The sequence below is a fragment of the Sorex araneus genome, chromosome 1, assembly GCF_027595985.1.
Source record: "Sorex araneus isolate mSorAra2 chromosome 1, mSorAra2.pri, whole genome shotgun sequence".
In the NCBI taxonomy this organism is placed as follows: Eukaryota; Metazoa; Chordata; class Mammalia; order Eulipotyphla; family Soricidae; genus Sorex; species Sorex araneus.
In genome coordinates this window covers 148,829,878-148,849,412 of record NC_073302.1, presented here as the reverse complement: position 1 = coordinate 148,849,412, position 19,535 = coordinate 148,829,878, and the positions used below count along the sequence as shown (strand labels likewise).

The window sequence follows — 19,535 nt, the reverse complement described above, 5'->3', positions numbered from 1 at the left end:
TGTCTTTACAACATCAGTCTTTCACAGTTCACATCAATAACGTAAAAGCCAGGTACACAGAACAAGAGCCAAGCACAAAAGTAACAATTATTCACATGTCAGTTTAAGTCCATAGGCAAACCGAAAGCATCTTTTATACCCCACTAAACATCACCATCATGTTCAAACAATTTTTAAGTTACCCTAGGAAATAGCCATGAGTTAAGGTCTAAGTAAAAAGGATGACAAACTTTATTAAAAGTAATGAAACATATGTACAAATAGCACATGGTGCCAATTTTATTTGCAGATATTGTACTCCCAGTCTCCAAGTTCAGTTACACCTTTGCCACCGCCTTGGCTAGATCTTGAACTAGTGCTGAATTCAGCTGTGCCAGAGTGCTGATCTTAGCATGCTTGGATGTGGCATATTTGTTCTTGATAGTCTGGAAGAAAACAGTGTAGCAATTATTAAAGAAGAGAAAAATTTAAGATCCAACCGAATTCTCATTTGAAACACTTAAATCCCTTTAAAAATAAACTATACACTTGTGGGTGTAAGGTCTTAATCTTCACTGTCTTCAACATCCTAGAGCATGCCAGTGCACACTCACCATGTGCTTTGTTAGTCCGCTGTTCACCACCACCAGATTCTTAGCCAGATGCTGCATAACAACAAGAAGGGATTCTTCGGTGTATGATAGGTAATGCTGTAGTGTCGGTGTCTAAGAAAATAACATATTAAAATTGTGCATCAAAAAATTGTTCCATAAAATTTTGAGTGTTGTTAACAATAAGGTAGGGAGACAGAAACCATGATGGGTTAGCTGAAATTTAAGTTAAGCTAAAGACTCCCTTCCCCTCAGGTTCATGTTTCATAGGCTCAAAATCTAATTATACAGTTCTAATTGAGTCATTTCCCCACACTTGATTCTAAGTTCCTTGAGGCCACCTTTTCCACCCATATTCCTAGGGGCTAGATGCACATAACACATAGGAGAATATTTAATGAATAAATGAAACTGAATAAATTTGCAGTAGGTCAATTGACCAGCTTTAATGTCACATGTGTAATACAACTGACTGGTTTCCTCACAGGATTATAGAAAGATTTTTCTTTTTTTTTTTTTGCCACACCTGGAGATGCTGAGAGCTTACTTTTGGTTCTATGCTCAGGGCACCATATGGAGTGCTGAGGATGGAACTCAAGTTTGCCTTTCATGAAACAAGCAAAGCTACCTGGTAGACTATCACTCTAGCCCCAGGGTATAGAAGATATTAGGTAACACAAGAATTCTGACATTCTTGCACAAATAACATAGCATCATTTTTGCTTTGCTTTATTTGTTTTGGAACCACACCCAGTGATACTCAGGGCTCACTCCTGGCTGTGCTGAGGGATCCTATGCAGTGTCAAGATCAAACCGAGCCAGCCATATGCAAGATATGCCTTACCCCCATACTGTGTCTCTCGTACAAGATAATCATTTAACCATCCCCTGACTAGATTCCATATTTAGACATAAGCTGAACCATCTTTAAATAGAAACAATCCTGTAATCTGCCAAAATCTAAGTGAATTTCTAAATCAAAAGCTTAGGGCAACATAGGCCTCTGGGCCGAAGCTTACCCATTCACCATTATCGAGTATTTTCAGTGCTAAGCAAAAAGCTCCAGCAGCAATTTGAGATGGAGGAAAGTGCACCATTTCGTAGTCCAACATGGTTAGTTCCATCAGGTATTTAGCCAAAGTATGTTGCTCAACATCAACCTGGAACAAAACCCCACAGGTCACTGACCTTTCAGTCAGACCCACGCTGACAATAACAGGTAAGCCCACACCTGCAACTGAGAATGCTTCTCTTCTCCAAACGCAATTGCCCACAAGGCCTTAGTAATATGGGACTTGAGCACAAATAGAAGCATCTTTACCCCTTCTCTATTCAGTTTCATGTCAGTCAGCTGAATTAGGTCTGTCTGGCTGGCAGTATTCCCTGATGTTCCGAGACCCAAGCTTTTTCAAGAAATCTGTACCTCTCCAATCTTAGATGCTCTTCGAAGGAAGTGCAGGGGCAGAGGGCGACCTAAACCAAAATTTAGGGCTCTCAGAATCTTCATTTCCATCTGTCTGATTTGGTGTTTAGAGTAAGTATTGTCGGTCACAAAGGCAAAGTCGCCAATTTCTGGAGGGTACATTTCTTCATATTTGCTTGCAATAAACATGGCGGTAACTCCAACCAGCTGCAGCATCTTCTTGGGCACACAGTTATTCTGCAGTAAGAAATTTAAACTGAATGAAAACACAATGAACTAAAATAATAATAATGAGATGCAGAACTATGAAGCAGAAGCGGTGGGGTGGGGGAGAAGACACTTGAGTGATGACACCAAGGCAAAGTCTCAGGTAATGACACTGAGACCAATTTTTATATACCCTCAGTCACGGATAATGCTCACCTGCATGAACCGATCAATAATGGAGACAGTCATATACATGGTCTCCTGCAGCAACCGGAATTTCATTTGGACTTGGACTAGCCAATCAATTAGGATAGCTCTCATGTTTCCAGTGACTTCCCGACCCATGAGGTATTTGGGCTTAATTGCTTGCTCTTCCTGCAAGAAAAATGTTTATTACTCTTAGTTGGTTTGGGGGCCACACCTGGAGGTGCTCAGGAATTACTCCCAGCTCTGCTCAAACCCAGGGCTCTTCCATGCACGTTAAGCATGCTGCCATCTAGTCCTCTGTGTTCTTTCGGGCTCTTTTGTGGGGCACTTCTTTTTTTTTTTTTGCTTTTTGGGTCACACCTGGCGATGCACAGGGGTTACTCCTGGTTTTACACTCAGGAATTACTCCCAGCGGTGCTCAGGGGACCATATGGGATGCTGGGAATCGAACACGGGTCAGCCGCGTGCAAGGCAAACACCCTACCCGCTGTGCTATTGCTCCAGCCCCCTGTGGGGCATTTCTGACTAGAAAATCTAGGGACCACAAAGTATTATTCTGGAGCATGTAAGATTTAACATTTTTGTTTTTGGCTTGGGAGCCATAGAGGGCAATGGTCAAATACTACTCCTGGTTCAGTGCTTGGAGAAACATATAGTGGCAGACATGAAACTCAGGGCTCCCACATATAGAGTAAATGCCATAGCCCCCCTACAATTCTTGTGTGTGTTTGTGTGTGTGTGTCAGGGCTCCCAGAGTAAGTGCCATGTGCCATAGCCCCCTCTACAATTCTTCATGTGTGTGTGTGTGTGTGTGTGTGTGTGTGTGTGTGTGTGTGTGTGTGTGTGTAGGGGCGGGGGTGGGGGTTTCATACCCAAAAAGGCTCAGGGATAACCCCGATGATAATCAGGTGACCATGTGTATTGCTAGACACCAAACCCAGGTAGGCTGCTGTAATAGCTGTCTGGCCCCTTTGAAAAATTCTTTGGAGGGGCTGGAGTGATAGCACAGTGGGTAGGGCGTTTGCCTTGCAGGCGGCCGACTCGGGTTCAATTCCCAGCATCCCATATGGTCCCTGAGCAACACCAGGGGTGATTCCTGAGTGCAAAGCCAGGAGTAACCCTGTGCATCGCCGGGTGTGACCCCCCCCAAAAAAAAAAAAAAGCAAGAAAAATTCTTTGGATTTTTTGTTGTTGTTGCTGTTGTTTTGTTTTGTGCTACACCTGTCTGTGCTCAGGGATTAGTCCCAGTTCTGTGCTTATGGGTCACTCCTGGAGATCAAGCCCAGGCTGCCAGGGTTGGGCACATGAAAGGTAAGCACCCTATCTACTTTCTATCACTCTAGCCCCAATTTTCTCTCCCCTTATTCCCTCCTCCACCCCCACCCCTCCTTTTGCCACACCAGGCAGTGCTCAGGCATTACTCCTGGCAGTGCTGGGGAACTATGGGACGTCAGGGATCAAATCCAGGTCAGCTGTGTGGAAGGCAAGCACCCTGCCCACTGTACTGTCTCTCTCTGGCCCCAATTTTTATATTTATGTTGATTCTCCAAACAGCTCTATTACCAAGCAAGAACCAAACATTACACAGGGCAGATAGTGATGGGTCTTTCATATTGGGAGTTCTTAAATTATTCATCACCACTAGCAGACACCTTATACTGGCTTACTCTCGACCCCTGCCCATAAATCACCAAACTATTATTTCAGGTTTTTCTCCTTTTTTTCTCGCTTTTTTGGGTCACACCCACTGATGCACAGGGGTTACTCCTGGCTCTACGCTCAAGAATTACTCCTAGCGGTGCTCAGGGAACCATATGGGATGCTGGGAATCGAACCCAGGTTGACCGTGTGCAAGGCAAACGCCCTACCCGCTGCGCTATTGCTCCAGCCCCTATTTCAGGTTTTTTCACTTAAAATTCCTAACACACAAAAATGTTACTTACGTTTTGAGTTTCAGGCATATACTGAACTCAACTTCCCTCGGCTAATGTCCCCAGGTTCCTTCTACATCCAGGCTGCCTCTTCACCATGCATTTCTAAGTTTGGATTCAATGCTTTCAGTAAAGTTGACTCTGTGATTTGCATACATAACTATACCATGGCTCTAACCACCAATGTACAGGAGACCCTTGACTCCCTACCCTGCCTTACTTCCTGTCTGCCTCTTCCTACTCCCCTGCTTGATTTCTTTCCCTCCCTGTCCTCCTTCCGAAATTCTGGGCTCCGGGTGATGAAGTTATTCCCCTTTAATGCCTTGTTTTCCCTCTTCCTATTATTCTATATTCTACAGTTAAGTGAGATCATCCTACGTCATCCTTCTTTCAACTTACTCCACTTAACATAATATCCTCCAGTTCTAAGTTGCAGTAAATTTTATTATTTCATCATTTCTTGCAGCTGCATAGTAGGTCACAGCCTGTCTTGCTCAGGGATTACCCCTGTCACTGCTCAGGCGGCCAAATAGGATGCCAAGGATCAAACCCTGGTTGGCCGTGTACAAGGCAAACCCCTCCTCGCTGTACTATCGCTCTGGCCCTCCCCATTATGTTTTTATACCACACCTTCATAGTACACTCATCTTTTGCTCTATACCTATGTTGATTCCATAGCCTAGCTATTGTGCTAATAATGGTGTGCCTATACTCTCTTTTGAATGTTTTTGGGTCCTGAGAGTACAAACCCTGAAGCGGAATTGTTGGGTCACATGGAAGCTTAATTCTTATTTTACTAAGAAATCTCCCACCAACTCCTACTTTTATGAAATACAGAAAATAGGAGAGCTACTACATCAGCTGGAAACACATTCCTACTGCAGGTCATTAACTCCCAAAACAGATTAAGGAAAATGACCAGCACATGTATTTGCTAAAGCTACTTCTCCAATGTGAGAACATGAAGAACTGTCTTTTAAAAAAAGACACCAGGGGCTGGAGCGATAGCACAGCGGGTGGGGCGTTTGCCTTGCACGCGGCCGACCCGGGTTCTAATCCCAGCGTCCCATATGGTCCCCTGAGCACCGCCAGGGGTAATTCCTGAGTGAAGAGCCAGGAGTAACCCCTGTGCATCGCCCTTTGTTTGATTCTTGCACCATATGGGTGCCTGAGCACTGCCAGAAGTGGCCCATAAACCAAAAGATAAATCCAACTTGTGTTCATGCAAACTACAGTTCTGGGGACAAGAGTCCACCGTCTTTCTGATCTGCGGGCTCGTTTCCAATATAGATGATCTTCTGCCTGTCACAGTGTTTTAAAAAATAAAAAGAAAGTACTTAAAAGATAAAAGAAACCAAAGCAGAAGGCTGCTCCTGAAGAGGAAATTCTCACAGAACAATACCTCTTCTTGTAGAAAATAGGAATGTCTAATGGAACTAAGCAAGACCTTATGATGTAATTGTTATGAAGAGGCAAAAATGCATCATAGGGCCAGAGAGATAGCTCTAAAGGGCTAAGGTCATGCTTTGCATGCAGGAGCCCTGGGTTACCAGCATCCCCAACTACCTCAGCAAGCATCAAGCTGTGAGTAGTCCCTGGGCAACACCAGGTGTGAATCATAAATAAATTACAAAAGAATATATTATGTGGCAGGAGAATCATAGGACTGGAAAGGTAACAGAGTGGTTAATATTGGCATGCTGCCAATCTCAGTTCAATTCCCAGAACTGCATATAGTTCCCAAGTACTATTCAGAATGATCCATGATCAGAGCCCAGGTGTGACCCCTAAACAAAGCAAACAAAAATAAAACCAAATTTGGGGCTTGTGCTTTCAGCTGTGATGACTATAAATTGTAGACTTTCCAGAAAGAGCAACTGAGGAGATTCCTGCATGTAGAGATACTGAGGGATACATGTAGAATGCATGCTTTCATGTTTGACTGGTAAAGGACATGTGTCTCAAGTGGTAGCAAACATGCCTTGCATGTGTGGCGACCAGTGTCTCATACCTGGCACCATATACTGCTGTGCCTGAGTCGTGTTTGGCCTGGTCTGGAAGCCACAACACTTGAACTAGGGGAGCATGTAGTCTTAGTTGTAACTCTTCCTACATAAAAAATGACACAGAGTAAAGTGGGTAGGGTGCTTGCCTGCCTTGTATGTAACCAACCAGGGTTCAAGCCCCAGCACCACATATGGTCCCCCAAACACCACCAGGAATGATTCCTTTAGGGCCACAGAGCCAGGGGTTGGCCCCAAAACAAAACCAGACCAAAAAAGTCCAAAAGATTTCATTGGCTTGCTGAGTGACTCATTGTTTTTGGCATTCTAAACGGAGAATTTTAAAGTGAAAAGCTGCTCATTTCCTGCTTAAATGATTGCAAACTGCTTAACAAAGTTAGGAAGAATTTAGGAAAAAAAAAAAAAGGAGCAGTTTCTAATAAGAATACTGACCTCGAGTTGTCTCAGGTAAGCATAGATGTCTTTCACATATTCACTGCAAAGGTTTGGGTCTGCTCCGTCATCTGCGTCCACATCACTCACGGCAAGAATCACATCTGAGAAAGCCTGACACAGATACTCTTCAGCAGGGGCACATCCTGATGTTTCCATTGGGCTTGGAGAGGGAGTGTCAACCTTCAAACAGAGAGACCTCTTAAAAACAGCAGAGACATGGCAAAAAAATAGATAACTTAGAGGGCTAAGAATGGCAGGGCCTGGTCCATTCCAGGTATTGGCATGATCCTGCGAGCACCCGAAAACCAAACCAAAACAAAGTCAGTAGCCCAAAGAAGCATATACTACAGCTCAGAAGATTAGATTATTGATAACAACTCATAAGACCATCTGCTGCTGAATGGTTCATTTCTTCAAATGAAAAGGTATTTCTAGTAAATGTGTTCTATTTTCTAAGTCATGGATGTGAAAAATAAAATGTCAACGAAGATGGTGCCAACTTATAACTTTGACGTTAAACTTTATTCATATACACGTGAAACAGAGGAAGCAAATTCATATGCCTTCCCTCCAGTGAAACTCGTAACTGATGAATGTTTTATTAGCATCATGTGAAGTTAATTCAAATGAATGACAGGCTGGACCTTAGCATTTTTTTTCTCTCTTTCTTTTTGGTTTGGGGCCATATTCGACTGTGCTCAGGGATCACTCCTGGCAGGGGACTGTACCCAGATCAGCTGCATGGAAAGCAAGTACCCTATCCCTGTACTCTCTCTAGTCCTGGCCTTAGACTTCTTTCAAAACATAGGCTAGAGTTCTCACTGCTCAGAAGGACAGATTCTGCCCTGACTACCAAGGATTAAATACCGTGTCAGTAACCATATTCACCTCCCCCTACTCCACTTCTTGTTTTTTTTTGGGGGGAGATTCTGGCTCTGTACTGTGGCACCAGTCTCGGAACAAACCTGGGTCTTCTGCACCTGAAGCATGGGCTCTGCCCATTGAGTCACACAACCCCTCCAGTCCTTACCCCTCTTCCTTATTGCGCATTTATTGAGCACCTTCTCCCAGCAAGCGCTGTGTTAGGCACTAACTTTAAGGTGCGGCAAAGGGCTTTGAATTTTAAAAAATAAACAAACGTGGTCCGGAGAAAATTCAATGGCTGAGCATGTTTTCCATGCATGCAGGAGATTGGGATTCTGCCTGAACACTGTAAGGAGTCAAATACCAAGTCGGAAGTAGTAGTAGCCCTTGGACCCTGTTTGGGACGTAGCCCCCAAACAATAAGTAGGAAATTGATTCTAGGAAGAGGAAAAGAACTGTAGGAAGGAGAAAGAAAACCTCAGGAGGGGATGGTTGAGTTGTTTTGAGGAATGAATGGGTTAAGTAAGAGGGTGGGGCTGACAAACAGAAAGGCAAGAATCAGCATGAGATTGCCAAAGAACCCTCAGATAATTTGATATGCCTATAAAGAAAGCAAAGCAGACTCTTCTTAGGCCTATCCACCCTGTGCCCCTCCGCCTCACAGAATGGATATATTTACATATGATATTCAATATAAAGTTTCTTGTTGGGAGGCTAATTATGAACTACTCAGCAATTTTCTGAAGTTACTTTTTTTTTCTCTTTCACACCTTACCATTACACCTTCAATGTTACAAGCTTGTTATTCTGTGGTCATATCCTAGAGATCAAGAGAACACTTTCAGACAAATTCTGTAGAGAGATAGGTTGTGCCAGAGATAGTAAAATCAGGCAGCTATTACCCCAAACCACTAATAAATGGAGACAGCATTAGAAATCCAAGAAAACCATGGGCTGCCAAGCCAGACAGCTAGGATTTGGACCTCCTAGGTGCCCACCTGGCATACAAACATTAGTAAAAACAATATCTTGCTTAATCAGCATGTGTGATAACACAGGCGGAGAGAATATTTGTAAAGGTTGTGGGCATCAGTAGTGCTCAGCAGAGTTTGCCTGACGTCCATCAATGTTACTATTTACTCAAACACTTTTCTATGCATCAGTAAAACCAGAAGAAAAAGAAATGAGAGAATCCAAAGAAGGGAGGAAAAGAAGGTTTACCATGGGGCTGGTGCGATAGCATAGTGGGTAGGGCCTTTGCCTTGCATGCCGCGGCCCCGGGTTCGATTCCCAGCATCCCATATGGTGTGTGTGTGTGTTCCCCTCCCCCTGCCCCCAGCACCGCCAGTAGTAACCCCTGTGCATCCCCCCGTGTGACACCCCCCCCCCCCCCAAAAAAAGAGAAGGTTTACCAAAATAGGCTCAGGCGAAAGTTTTTCTTCCTTAACAAGCTCCGGCTCCAGTTCAGGCTCAGGCTGGGGCTCCATGGCTACCTTCTCCAGAGGTTTGGGCAGCTTTTTAGGAACTTTCCCAGCAGCTAAGGACTTCGCTTCCTGTGGATGCAAAGGGAGAGGGAATGGCATGTTTCCTCCACCGGCGGCCCCCGTGAAAGTCGAACCCTGAGCCTTCCCGAGAAGCCAGAGCGCAGATAAACCTTTTTCAGAGGCATCCGGGCCTGCGGCTGTTCCCCGACTTTGTTCCCAATGTCTCCCAGCGCTGTTCTCGGCCTCAGCCCGGGCTTGGAGGCCACGGCCGTGGCCATGGGCACCCGCTTGGCGCCGGCCAGGGGGATCTTGGTCTTATTTTCGACATTGATTTTCGTGTTCTGAAAAAGAGCAAGAGCATTTTTTGAAAGCTGGGCCCGGTCCAGGCTAGAACCAAAGGTTCATCAGGGCGAGGCGAGAAGGAGGAAAGAGAGCAGAAGGGGGGGGGGGAAGGGTGGACGCAGGGGGAAACTGAGGCTTCAAGGTCTCGGCCGGGCGGTGACAGGCCAGATTTCCTCCCAGAAACTCCATTCCCCGCTTGGGGCAGGCGTCTTTGGTCCCCGCCGGCCCTCCTATACCACGAACTTCCATATCAAAGAAAACCGTCCAGGGCTTTCATTGCAAGCCCCCTCTCTTTTCCCGGGGTGGGCGGGAGGCAAGCAGGTGGTAGGAGCTCCTTCTGCGCCCCTCCACCCGCTTTGAAGGCAACTTTCCCCACCGCAACATCGTGTACCATTTACGCAAGGCCGGGCCGCTCCCTTTCTCCCCTTCCTCCATTCCGCCCGACCGTTCCCCGAAGCTCCCCCGACCCTGCCAGAGGCCCCGCCGGGCCCCTGCACCCCAAATCGCCGCCCAGATTCTCCCCGGGCGTCCCGGGGAGGTGGGGGCGGGGGGCTCCGGCCGGAGACACGGGGCGGGAGAACCTGCGGCGAACGAGGGCCGCCGCGCTCGCTCGCAGTCCGCAGCGGCCTACCCTGGTGACCCGGAGCGCCATGGCGGCCTCGATCCCCTGGCCGGAGCTCAGCGAGGGCGAAGAGCACGGGAGCCCCGGACGAGACAGAGATGCGAGCTGGACGCTAGGTCAACAGCCGTTCCTCCGCAGCACGCCGGGAGACGCCGGCCGCACCTAAGGTTTAAACCCCGCGCCGCTCCCTCCTCATTGGCCGGTTCGTGGCACTCGCTCCCTGCCGATTGGCCGCCGGCCGTTCCTCCAAAATGCGTTTCCAGGGCGATCCCGCGACCCCATTCGGGAGGGGGCGTGGCCAGAGCGCGCCTGCGCCCGGCTGCGCGGGGCCCAGCGCTCACGTGGTCTGGCTCCGCGTCTGCGCGCTCGGGCAGCGGCGGCGGCCGCCTGGAAGGAGCGAGCTGATTGCGCGAGCGCTCCCCGCGGGGGCTGCCGGAGACTGTGCATCTCCTGCATTTAGGACTTTAGTCCTATGTGTTATGCTTTCTTTTCCTCTTGCACATTGGCATAGAGCATCCTTCCCACCCTCCCTCCCTCGCTTCTTTCCCTCCCTCCCCCCTGGGTATGGCCTCTACCCCCACCTAAAGTAAATAAATAAAGAATCAAGAAACATGGGGCTGGAGCACAGCAGGTAGGGCATTTGCCTTGCACGCGGCCAACCCGGGTGCGAATCCCAGCATCTCATGGTTCCCTGAGCACCGCCAGGAGTAATTCCTGAGTGCAGAGCCAGGAGTGACCCCTGTGACCCAAAAAGAAAAGAAAAATAAAGAAACAGAAGGGGCCAGCCGGCCCTCCCTCCCTCCCTCCCTCCCTTCCTTCCTTCCTTCCTTCCTTCCTTCCTTCCTTCCTTCCTTCCTTCCTTCCTTCCTTCCTTCCTTCCTTCCTTCCTTCCTTCCTTCCTCTCCCTCCCTTCCTTCCTACTCTTCCTCCCTTCCGCCTTCCCTCTGTCCCTCCCTCCCTCCCTCCCTCCCTCCCTCCCTCCCTCCCTCCCTCCCTCCCTCCCTCCCTTCCTTCCTTCCTTCCTTCCTTCCTTCCTTCCTTCCTTCCTTCCTTCCTTCCTTCCTTCCTTCCTTCCTTCCTTCCTTCCTTCCTTCCTTCCTTTCTTCCATCCATCCACATTCTGCTGTGCTGATGCCTTATATCTGGGCCTTACTTCTGGTTCCATACTCAAGGATCACTCCTGGCAGAGTTAAAGTTAACATGTGCAAGGCTAGCAGTTTACCTGCTGAACAGTGTCTCCTCTCTGGCCCCTTTGATACATACATTCTTGCCTTTTATCAGTGTTACAAGCATTCTGCTAGAGGAACCCAGACCCAAATGAGCTTTGGGCGAATTTCCCAAGATCACTAATGAGCAAAGCGCTGCAGACATTGAGGAGGGTTTTTTGACCCACACCTAAGTGCTGGGAGCTATTTCAGGCTTGCCTCCCAGTGCTTTCAGAAATTTTGAGGTTCCCAGGAATGAACCCTGCTATTGACATTTTTTTAATCTGTACTGTTTCCACAATATTAATAGTCTCTTAAGAATGTAGCCACTTTCCTAACTTGTTAGATTACTTGAATCAACTTGTTTCCCAAGTTAAGCTTAAAAAAAATAATTTATTTGAAAGTTCAAACATCTAAGTGAGGAGGGACCTTGGACTAATGGTGAGTGGATCCTGGCACTCAGGTGATGGGCATGGAGTAGCAGCACTGCAAGTATAAAACAATAATGTTAGTATTATAGAAAAAACATTTATTTTTTTTATGGAGCTGGAGAGATACTACAGGGGGGTAGGGTGTTTGCAAAGCATGTGGTCAAACCAGGTTCGATCCTCGGCATTCTATATGGTTTCTGAACATCACCAGGAATGATTCCTGAGTGCAGAGCTAGGAGTTAGCCCTAAGTATCACTGCGTATGACCATCCCTCCTCCCCTCAAAAAAAAAAAACCCACATTTTATTTATTTATTTATTTATTTATTTATTTATTTTGCTTTTTGGGTCACACCCAGCGATGCTCAGGGGTTACTCCTGGCTTTGCGCTCAGGAATTACTCCTGGCGGTGCTTGGGGGACCATATGGGATGCCGGGGATCGAACCCGGGTCGGCCGCGTGCAAGGCAAACGCCCTACCCGCTGTGCTATCGCTCCGGCCCCAAAAAACCCACATTTTAATTTAATTTATTTATTAATAGCGAATCACCGTGAGGTACAGTTACATACTTACAAACTTTCGTGTTTGCGTCTCAGTCATGCAATGATTAAGTACCCGTCCCTCCACCAGTGCCCATTCTCCACCATCAATAATCCCAGTATCCCCTCCACCACCATCCTCAAACCATCCTCCTCTCCCCACCCTGCCTCTGTGGCAGGGTATTCCCTTTGATTCTCTCTCTCCTTTTGGGTGTTGTGGTTTGCAATAGAGGCACTGAGTGGTCATTGTGTTCAATCTCTAGCCTACATTCAGCATGCATCTCCCAACCCAAGCGGGTCCTCCAAACACCCTTTATTTGGTGTTCCTTTCTCTATCTGAGCTGTCTTTCCCCCCAGCATGTGAGGCTGGCTTCCAAGTCATGGGGCAAACCTCCTGGTCCTTATTTCTACTATTCATGGGTGTTAGTCTCCCATTCTGTTATTTTATATTCCACAGATGAGTGCAATTTTTCTATGTCTATCCCTCTCTTTCTGACTCTTTCACTTAACATGATACTTTCCATGTTGATCCACTTATATGCAAATTTCATGACTTCATCTGTTCTAATAGCTGCATAGTATTCCATTGTGTAGATGTACTAAAGTTTCTTTAACCAGTTATCTGTTCTTGGGCACTCAAAACTCTCACTTTTTTTTTTTTTTGCTTTTTGGGTCACACCTGGCGATGCACAGGGGTTACTCCTGGCTTGCACTCAGGAATTACTCCTGGCAGTGCTCAGGGGACCATATGGGATGCTGGGAATCAAACCCAAGTCGGCCACATGCAAGGCAAACGCCCTACCTGCTGTGCTATTACTCCAGCCCCACATTTTTTAAGACTAGAAGAAGCATAAGGACAGTGGAGTGTCTTTTTTTTTTTTTTGCTTTTTTGGGTCACACCCGGCGATGCACGGGGTTACTCCTGGCTTTGCACTCAGGAATCACCCCTGGCGTTGCTCAGGGGACCATATGGGATGCTAGGAATCGAACCTGGGTCGGCCACATGCAAGGCAAACACCCTACCCGCTGTGCTATCACTCCAGCCCCAGGACAGTGGAGTGTCTTTGGCACTGGTAAAGATGCAGCAACTTTTTACATAAAAAGATAAAGATTAACAGTATTGTGCCCTTAGTACCTTAACAATAATAAAAGAAAAAAGGATGAGAAAAAAGGAAAAAAATCAAATGTAGAAAAATTGCAAACAAGAACATTACAAGGAATACACTTTATCCTACTAATTCAATGATTTTTAAAATATCCCCCTTCTGTTTCTTTAGTTTTCTTTTCTTTTTGGGTCACAGGGGTCACTCCTGGCTCTGCATTCAGGAATTACTCCTGGTGGTGCTCAGGGAAACATATGAGATGCTGGGATTCGAACTTGGGTTGGCCGAATGCAAGGCAAATTCGCTATCTGCTGTGCTATCTCTCCAGCCCCAAGTTTCTTGATTCTTTATTTATTTACTTTAGGTGGGGGTAGAGGCCATACCCAGTGATGCTCAGGACTTACTGCTGGCTCTGTGCTCAGGGATCACTCCTGGCGGTGCTGGGATAGAGTTTGCTGGAGGTGAGGGACACACACACTATATGAAGGGCTGGCGATTGAACCTGGTTGGTCATGTATAAGGTCAGCATCGTATCCACTGGACTATCTCTCCAGTTCATGTTCTTTATTCCTCATTATGTATTTCCTAATCTATCTTTGTTTCTATATATGTTATATATTCCTCTCTGTTCATATATACCTTTCTTTATTCCTTATGTATTTCTTTTTTTTTTTTTTTTTTTTGCTTTTTGGGTCACACCTGGCGATGCACAGGGGTCACTCCTGGCTCTGCACTCAGGAATTACTCCTGGCGGTGCTCAGGGGACCATATGGGATGCTGGGAATCGAACCTGGGTTGGCCGCATGCAAGGCAAATGCCCTACCCGCTGTGCTATCGCTCCAGCCCCTATTCCTTATGTATTTCTTAATGAAGAGATATTCCCCTGAATATCATTGTGTTACACCAAAAGAATACACACACACATATACACACAAAAACAATAAATCTAGGCAACTGGTGATTTCTTGTGATTGAAAGAAAGTTATACATTTTTGGCTGTGTGACATCTAGTTCTCAGGAGATCAGCTCTACAGACTCCTGATAACTCCATGTGAGAGAAATTTGCGTGTGAGAGAAATCCTAATTGCTCGGTTGACGTTTTTCTGCTTGCCTTCACTGTACACTGAGTAGCTGTTGAATTTTTTTTTTGTCCTCACAACTAATAAATTATATTTGAAAAACACTGTAGGACCATTCTTTTCATCAGAGTTCCCTAGATTTCATATTCACTCATAGAAGATGAGCGCTGTTTTATTGTTTTTTTTGTTTTATTGTTTCTGTGTATTTGAATTATTTCTAAATAAGTTCTAATTATTTACAGCTTTATTGCCAATAGCTCTAGCTGAAATTGATAACACACACAAATACACACAATTTTTGTTTTTGTTTTTTTTTTCTTTTTGGGTCACACCCAGCGATGCTCAGGGGTCATTCCTGGCTCTGCACTCAGGAATTACCACTAGCCGTGCTCAGGGGACCATATGGGATGCTGGGAATCGAACCTGGGTCGGCTGCGTGCAAGGCAAATGCCCTACCCGCTATACTATCACTCCAGCCCCCATACAATTTTTTTAAATGACATTAGGATGCCTGGCCTTTACTATGCTAGTTGAAGACCCTTTTCAAACCACTGCATCGTGAAGTAACTGTTACCTCAGCAGCTCTTCTGTGGAACAGTTAGTTCCATGAAGGACAACAGCAATGTCTGGGGACATTTGTGGTTATCAGAGCTTGGGAGGTTGCTACTAGCATCTAGGAGGTAGTGATCAGACATACTGCTAAACTGAACTGCATTGGGGGCTGGAGAGATAGCATAGCGGGTAGGGCGTTTGCCTTGCAAGCGGCTGACCCGGGTTCAAACCCCAGCATCCCATATGGTCCCCTGAGCACAGCCAGGGGTAATTCCTGAGTGCAGAGCCAGGAGTAACCCCTGTGCCTTGCCAGGTGTGACCCAAAAAGCAAAAAATAAGTAAAAAATAAAAAATAAATAAACTGAGCTGCACTGCTCAGCCCCGTGTCACACACACTCACACAGAGTTATCCAGCTCAAAATATTGATAGTCCAATAATGCCAAACTTGAGTGCTCTTACCAGTAATGTACAGACTTATGTTCATTATTAATCAAAGTGTTAGTTTTGCTTCTATCATGAGTAGTACAAAAGGATCATGCCCTTCCTTTGTCACTATTAAAAACTTTTTTTTTTTGCTTGTTGGGTCACATTTGGTGATGCTCAGGGGTTACTCCTGGCTTTGCACTCAGGAATCACTCCTGGTGGTGCTCAAGGGACCATATGGGATGCTGGGAATCGAACCTGGGTTGACCGCATGCAAGGCAGACACCCTACCCGCTGTACTATTTCTCCAGCCCTACTATTAAAAACTTTTGACTTTGGAACCAGAGAAATAGCAAGTAGGGTGCTTGCCTTGCATGTGACCATCCAGGGTTTGGTCTCTGGCACCATATGTTCCCAAGCACTGCTGGGAGCAATCCCTGAGCACAGTGCCAGGAGTAAACACCAAGCACATCAGGTTTGGCCCAGAAACCACACAGACACAGACACACACACACATACAATTTCTGACTCTGTAGCTGTAGAGACAGCAGAGTGGGTGAGGCACCTGTCTGCACATTCCAATATAGATTCAACCCCCTTCATCACATGTACACAGTGCCCTAAGCATAACATCAGCAATAATTCAGTTCTATTTTTAAAGTCAGATTCCTGGGGGCTATGAGGCCTTGATGCTGCCTGTTCTTTGCATCTTTCTTATTAGGCATGCCCATCCTGCTCTCCCATGAGAAACGAAGGCACCAAACAATGGAAAATCCTAGGCAGAGGTGGTTGAAAAAAATCTATCATTATAATTGATTTGATATACTTTTAACGGGGCTAGACAAGGAAGCCACATCAGATTACCTACCAGGTGTATGGTAACTGGGAATCTAGTATTAAATGCCCTTAATACCCTGTTCCTAGTCTGTCTAATTACATGTTCACTAATTTCAGACCTGAGAATCAAGATTATGCAACACTGCAGCGCTCGTGGGCTTACCCATTTTACTCCAGAGAGAACCAATTCTTTCACTATTGTATTTCCTCCCCACTACACCACCTCCTTTAGATCTACCAAATTCCCCCCAAGAGCAGCCTCACTTTCTGGCATTCAGATAAAAGTAATCCCTGTTGGGGCTGAAGAGACAGTGTAGTGGGCAGGGTACATACCTTGCATGTAGTCGAACCAGGTTTAATCTCCATGTCCCATGTGGTACCCAGAGCACTTTCAGTGCTGCCCAGAGTAACTCTGAGCATCACTGGATGTGGCCCCAAAACCAATTTTTTTTAAAACACCCTCTTTTGTAAACTAGTTTGCTCCCTCATAGCGCCTCACAGCACTCTTGAATTACAACTGTTTACATCAGTGATAAACAGAGTAAAGGCAGGTTTTGCATCTGATTTTGAGTACCACTAGGTGTAGTCTAAAAACCAAAAAAGATCAGGGAAAAAAAGTAATTTGGTGCCAGAAAGAGAGCTAAATTAGCAAAGCACCTGCCAAGCACGTGCAGGCACTGAGTTCCATTCACAACACTGCATGCCACCCCCCCCCAACCCCATCACTGCATTGTCACTCCACCCCCAACCCTAGCCTTTAGCATCAAAAAACACCAGGTGTCACCCTGGTCATTTCTGGCACAGCAGGTAATTGCTGACCTGCGTAGAGCTGAGTCCTCGTGGGGGTGACCTTGGTCCCTTTCACAAAGCACCCTGGTACCCAGGCCCTATAAACAAACAAACAAAAAAACCCACTTAGGAACAGGGAGATAGTTCAAAGGATGGTAAGTATGCATTGCATGTGCCAGGCACTGTTTGGGAGACCCCACCATCCCCCCAAATCCAATTTAGCCTTTTGATTATTTATTACCACTGCCATTGGGCTTTGGAGCCACACCCAACAATGCAAGGGGCTTAATCTTGTCTCTGTGCTCAGAGATCACTCCTGCTGACGCTCAGGCCACCATAGGAGGTGCTGGGGATCACACCTGGGTCACTTCATGCCATACAAGCACCGTGTACAATCTCTCTGGTACCCTTTTTAACTGCATGATAGACTTAAAAAGAACATCTTCTTTTTAGGGCTCTTTTTTCCAAGCACAGGTTCTTCTTGAATTTGTATTCCTCTTTCTCCCCTTAAATCTATCTCTCTAAATTTCTTTCAATAAAAATTATTTTGTTTCATTAAATTTCTTTTTTCCTTTTAGGACCAACAAGATAGTACAAAAGATTGAAGCACTTCTTTCCTTGTCTATGGCAGACACCACTTGGACCCCTAACCCTCCAGGAGCCATTAATGAGAGGGAGCCAGGGGTCCAACACCCCACCCTCCCCAAAGAAAGCATTCCTTCTGAAAAAACAATCACTAAAATGGAAAATTCCTGGTTTTATAATTGCACTGTTTGGCATCTCTATATAATTCCTCTGCATATTAAGACCATAAAAATTGTTTACATTAAGATTTTTGAGGAGCCAGAGAGATAGATCAATGGCTAGGATGAATGTTTGGTTTCCAGCACTGCACATGGCTCTCTGAGCACTGCCAGGAAGGACTCCTGATCAGCCAGCAAGGAGTTACCCGAGTATTACTGAGTGTGGTTCCAAAACCAAATCAAAATTTTTGTTTCAGATATCTAACTTTGCTCATGGATGGGTGAACTGTTACAATCTAAGTGGAGGGCACCAGGGGGCCCGAGCAATAGTACAGCGGGTAGAGAGCTTGCCTTTCACTTGGCTAACCTGGGTTTGATGCTCAGCATCTCGTATGGTCCCCTGAGCACTGTCAGGAGTAATTCCTAAGTGCAGATCCACATGTAAGTCCTGAGCCTTGCTGGGTGCCCAAAGACCAAAAAAAAAAAGTGTGAAATTATCTTGACTATAAAATTCTGCTGTAGGGATGCAATTTATTTGCACATATGCAAAATTATGTTTGTACAGGGTTGGACATGTTGACATTGTCTATAAGAGCTAAAGACTGGAGCCAGCCTGAAAATAAAGAAATTCATCAACAGGGTTACCATGCAGCTAAGCAAAGAACGGAATGCTTTCTAATGTTTCAACTACAGCGGTTTTTTTTTTTTACTCTTTTAGGGCACACCCAGTGGTTATTGGGGTGGAGGCAGTCCCAAAGCCTGACCAAGGCATATGACAGTCTGCTGAAAGAGCACGCCGGCTGCATGCGGCTGATGGGCCCACAGACAAGACGAGGAGTGAAGCTGGTGCCTCCTGAGTCGCTCTGCACCATGCACAGATCTCTCTGCTCCTGCTTGCCGCCCACCCACTGCCATGGGGCTGCCTTTGGGCTCAGTGCCCTTCCTTCCTGCATGTTGCAGTTCAGAGCGCCAAGGCTCCTTCTCTCTTGTTGCCAGGAGGGGACGAGGAGGCAGCTGCGTGTTTATCTTGGGGTCAATAAAAGATCAGTTCTTCTTGAAAAATAAAACAATACAAACAAAACAAAATACCCCGGGGGCTATAGTACTGCGAGTAGGGCGTTTGCCTTGCATGCAGCCGACCCAGGTTTGATTCCCAGCATCTCATATGGTCCTCTAAGCACCGCTGGGAGTAATTCCTGAGTGCAAAGCCAGGAGCTAACCCTTGAGCATCACCGGGTGTGACCCAAAAAGCAAAAAGTAAATAAACAAATAAGTAAAAACAAAAGTTTTAAAAAAACATCTTTTTGGTTTGGCCCCCAAACCTGTTTTTTTTCAGAACAGTGAGGACTTTAATGGGGTGAGTAGAGGCAGGTTTCCTGGTGCTGAAGTGGGCACATGCCATCCCACTGACTCCACCGAGCACGGTAAGGAGGGGGCTGTTGAGGCTTCCAGACAGGCCAGGGGATCCCATGCTAATGGGTGGTCTCAGGCCAATTCTGTTAGGGGAGCAAGGGAGGGAATTAACATGAGGCCAGGTTAAGGCACCATCTGCCACCATTTGAGGACAATGGGCACCCTGCGGATGCTGGCACAGGCAGTTGAAGTCATCTATAAAGGTGCATTTGAAATCCAGGGACTCCAGCACCTGCCAGATCTTCTCCAGGCAGCCATGTCCTTGATCTGGGGCGCAAATGGACTCAGAGATG

General features: G+C 46.2%; 1 protein-coding gene across 1 annotated transcript; it reads right to left on the bottom strand.

The window, feature by feature from the left end:
• Positions 1-209: 209 nt before the first annotated feature.
• On the bottom strand, positions 210-10,265 carry CCNB1 (cyclin B1). Its single transcript, XM_055146059.1, has 9 exons — positions 10,139-10,265; positions 9,336-9,506; positions 9,094-9,234; positions 6,815-6,997; positions 2,437-2,595; positions 2,014-2,250; positions 1,610-1,750; positions 594-704; positions 210-425 (listed from the first exon to the last, which is right to left on the bottom strand). The coding sequence occupies exons 1-9, from the start codon at positions 10,157-10,159 to the stop codon at positions 318-320; spliced, it is 1,272 nt and encodes a 423-aa protein (XP_055002034.1). The 5' UTR covers positions 10,160-10,265; the 3' UTR covers positions 210-317.
• Positions 10,266-19,535: the final 9,270 nt, after the last annotated feature.

What these genes read in the sequence shown, in the direction of transcription:
- CCNB1 (XM_055146059.1), bottom strand. Translation starts at nt 10,159, where the DNA reads ATGGCGCTCCGGGTCACCAGG. An exon ending in CTTACCTGAGACAACTCGAG is followed by an intron (nt 2,596 to 6,814) that starts GTCAGTATTCTT and finishes TTTTTCTTGCAG; the next exon opens with GAAGAGCAAGCAATTAAGCC. An exon ending in TACTCGATAATGGTGAATGG is followed by an intron (nt 705 to 1,609) that starts GTAAGCTTCGGC and finishes TTATTTTCTTAG; the next exon opens with ACACCGACACTACAGCATTA.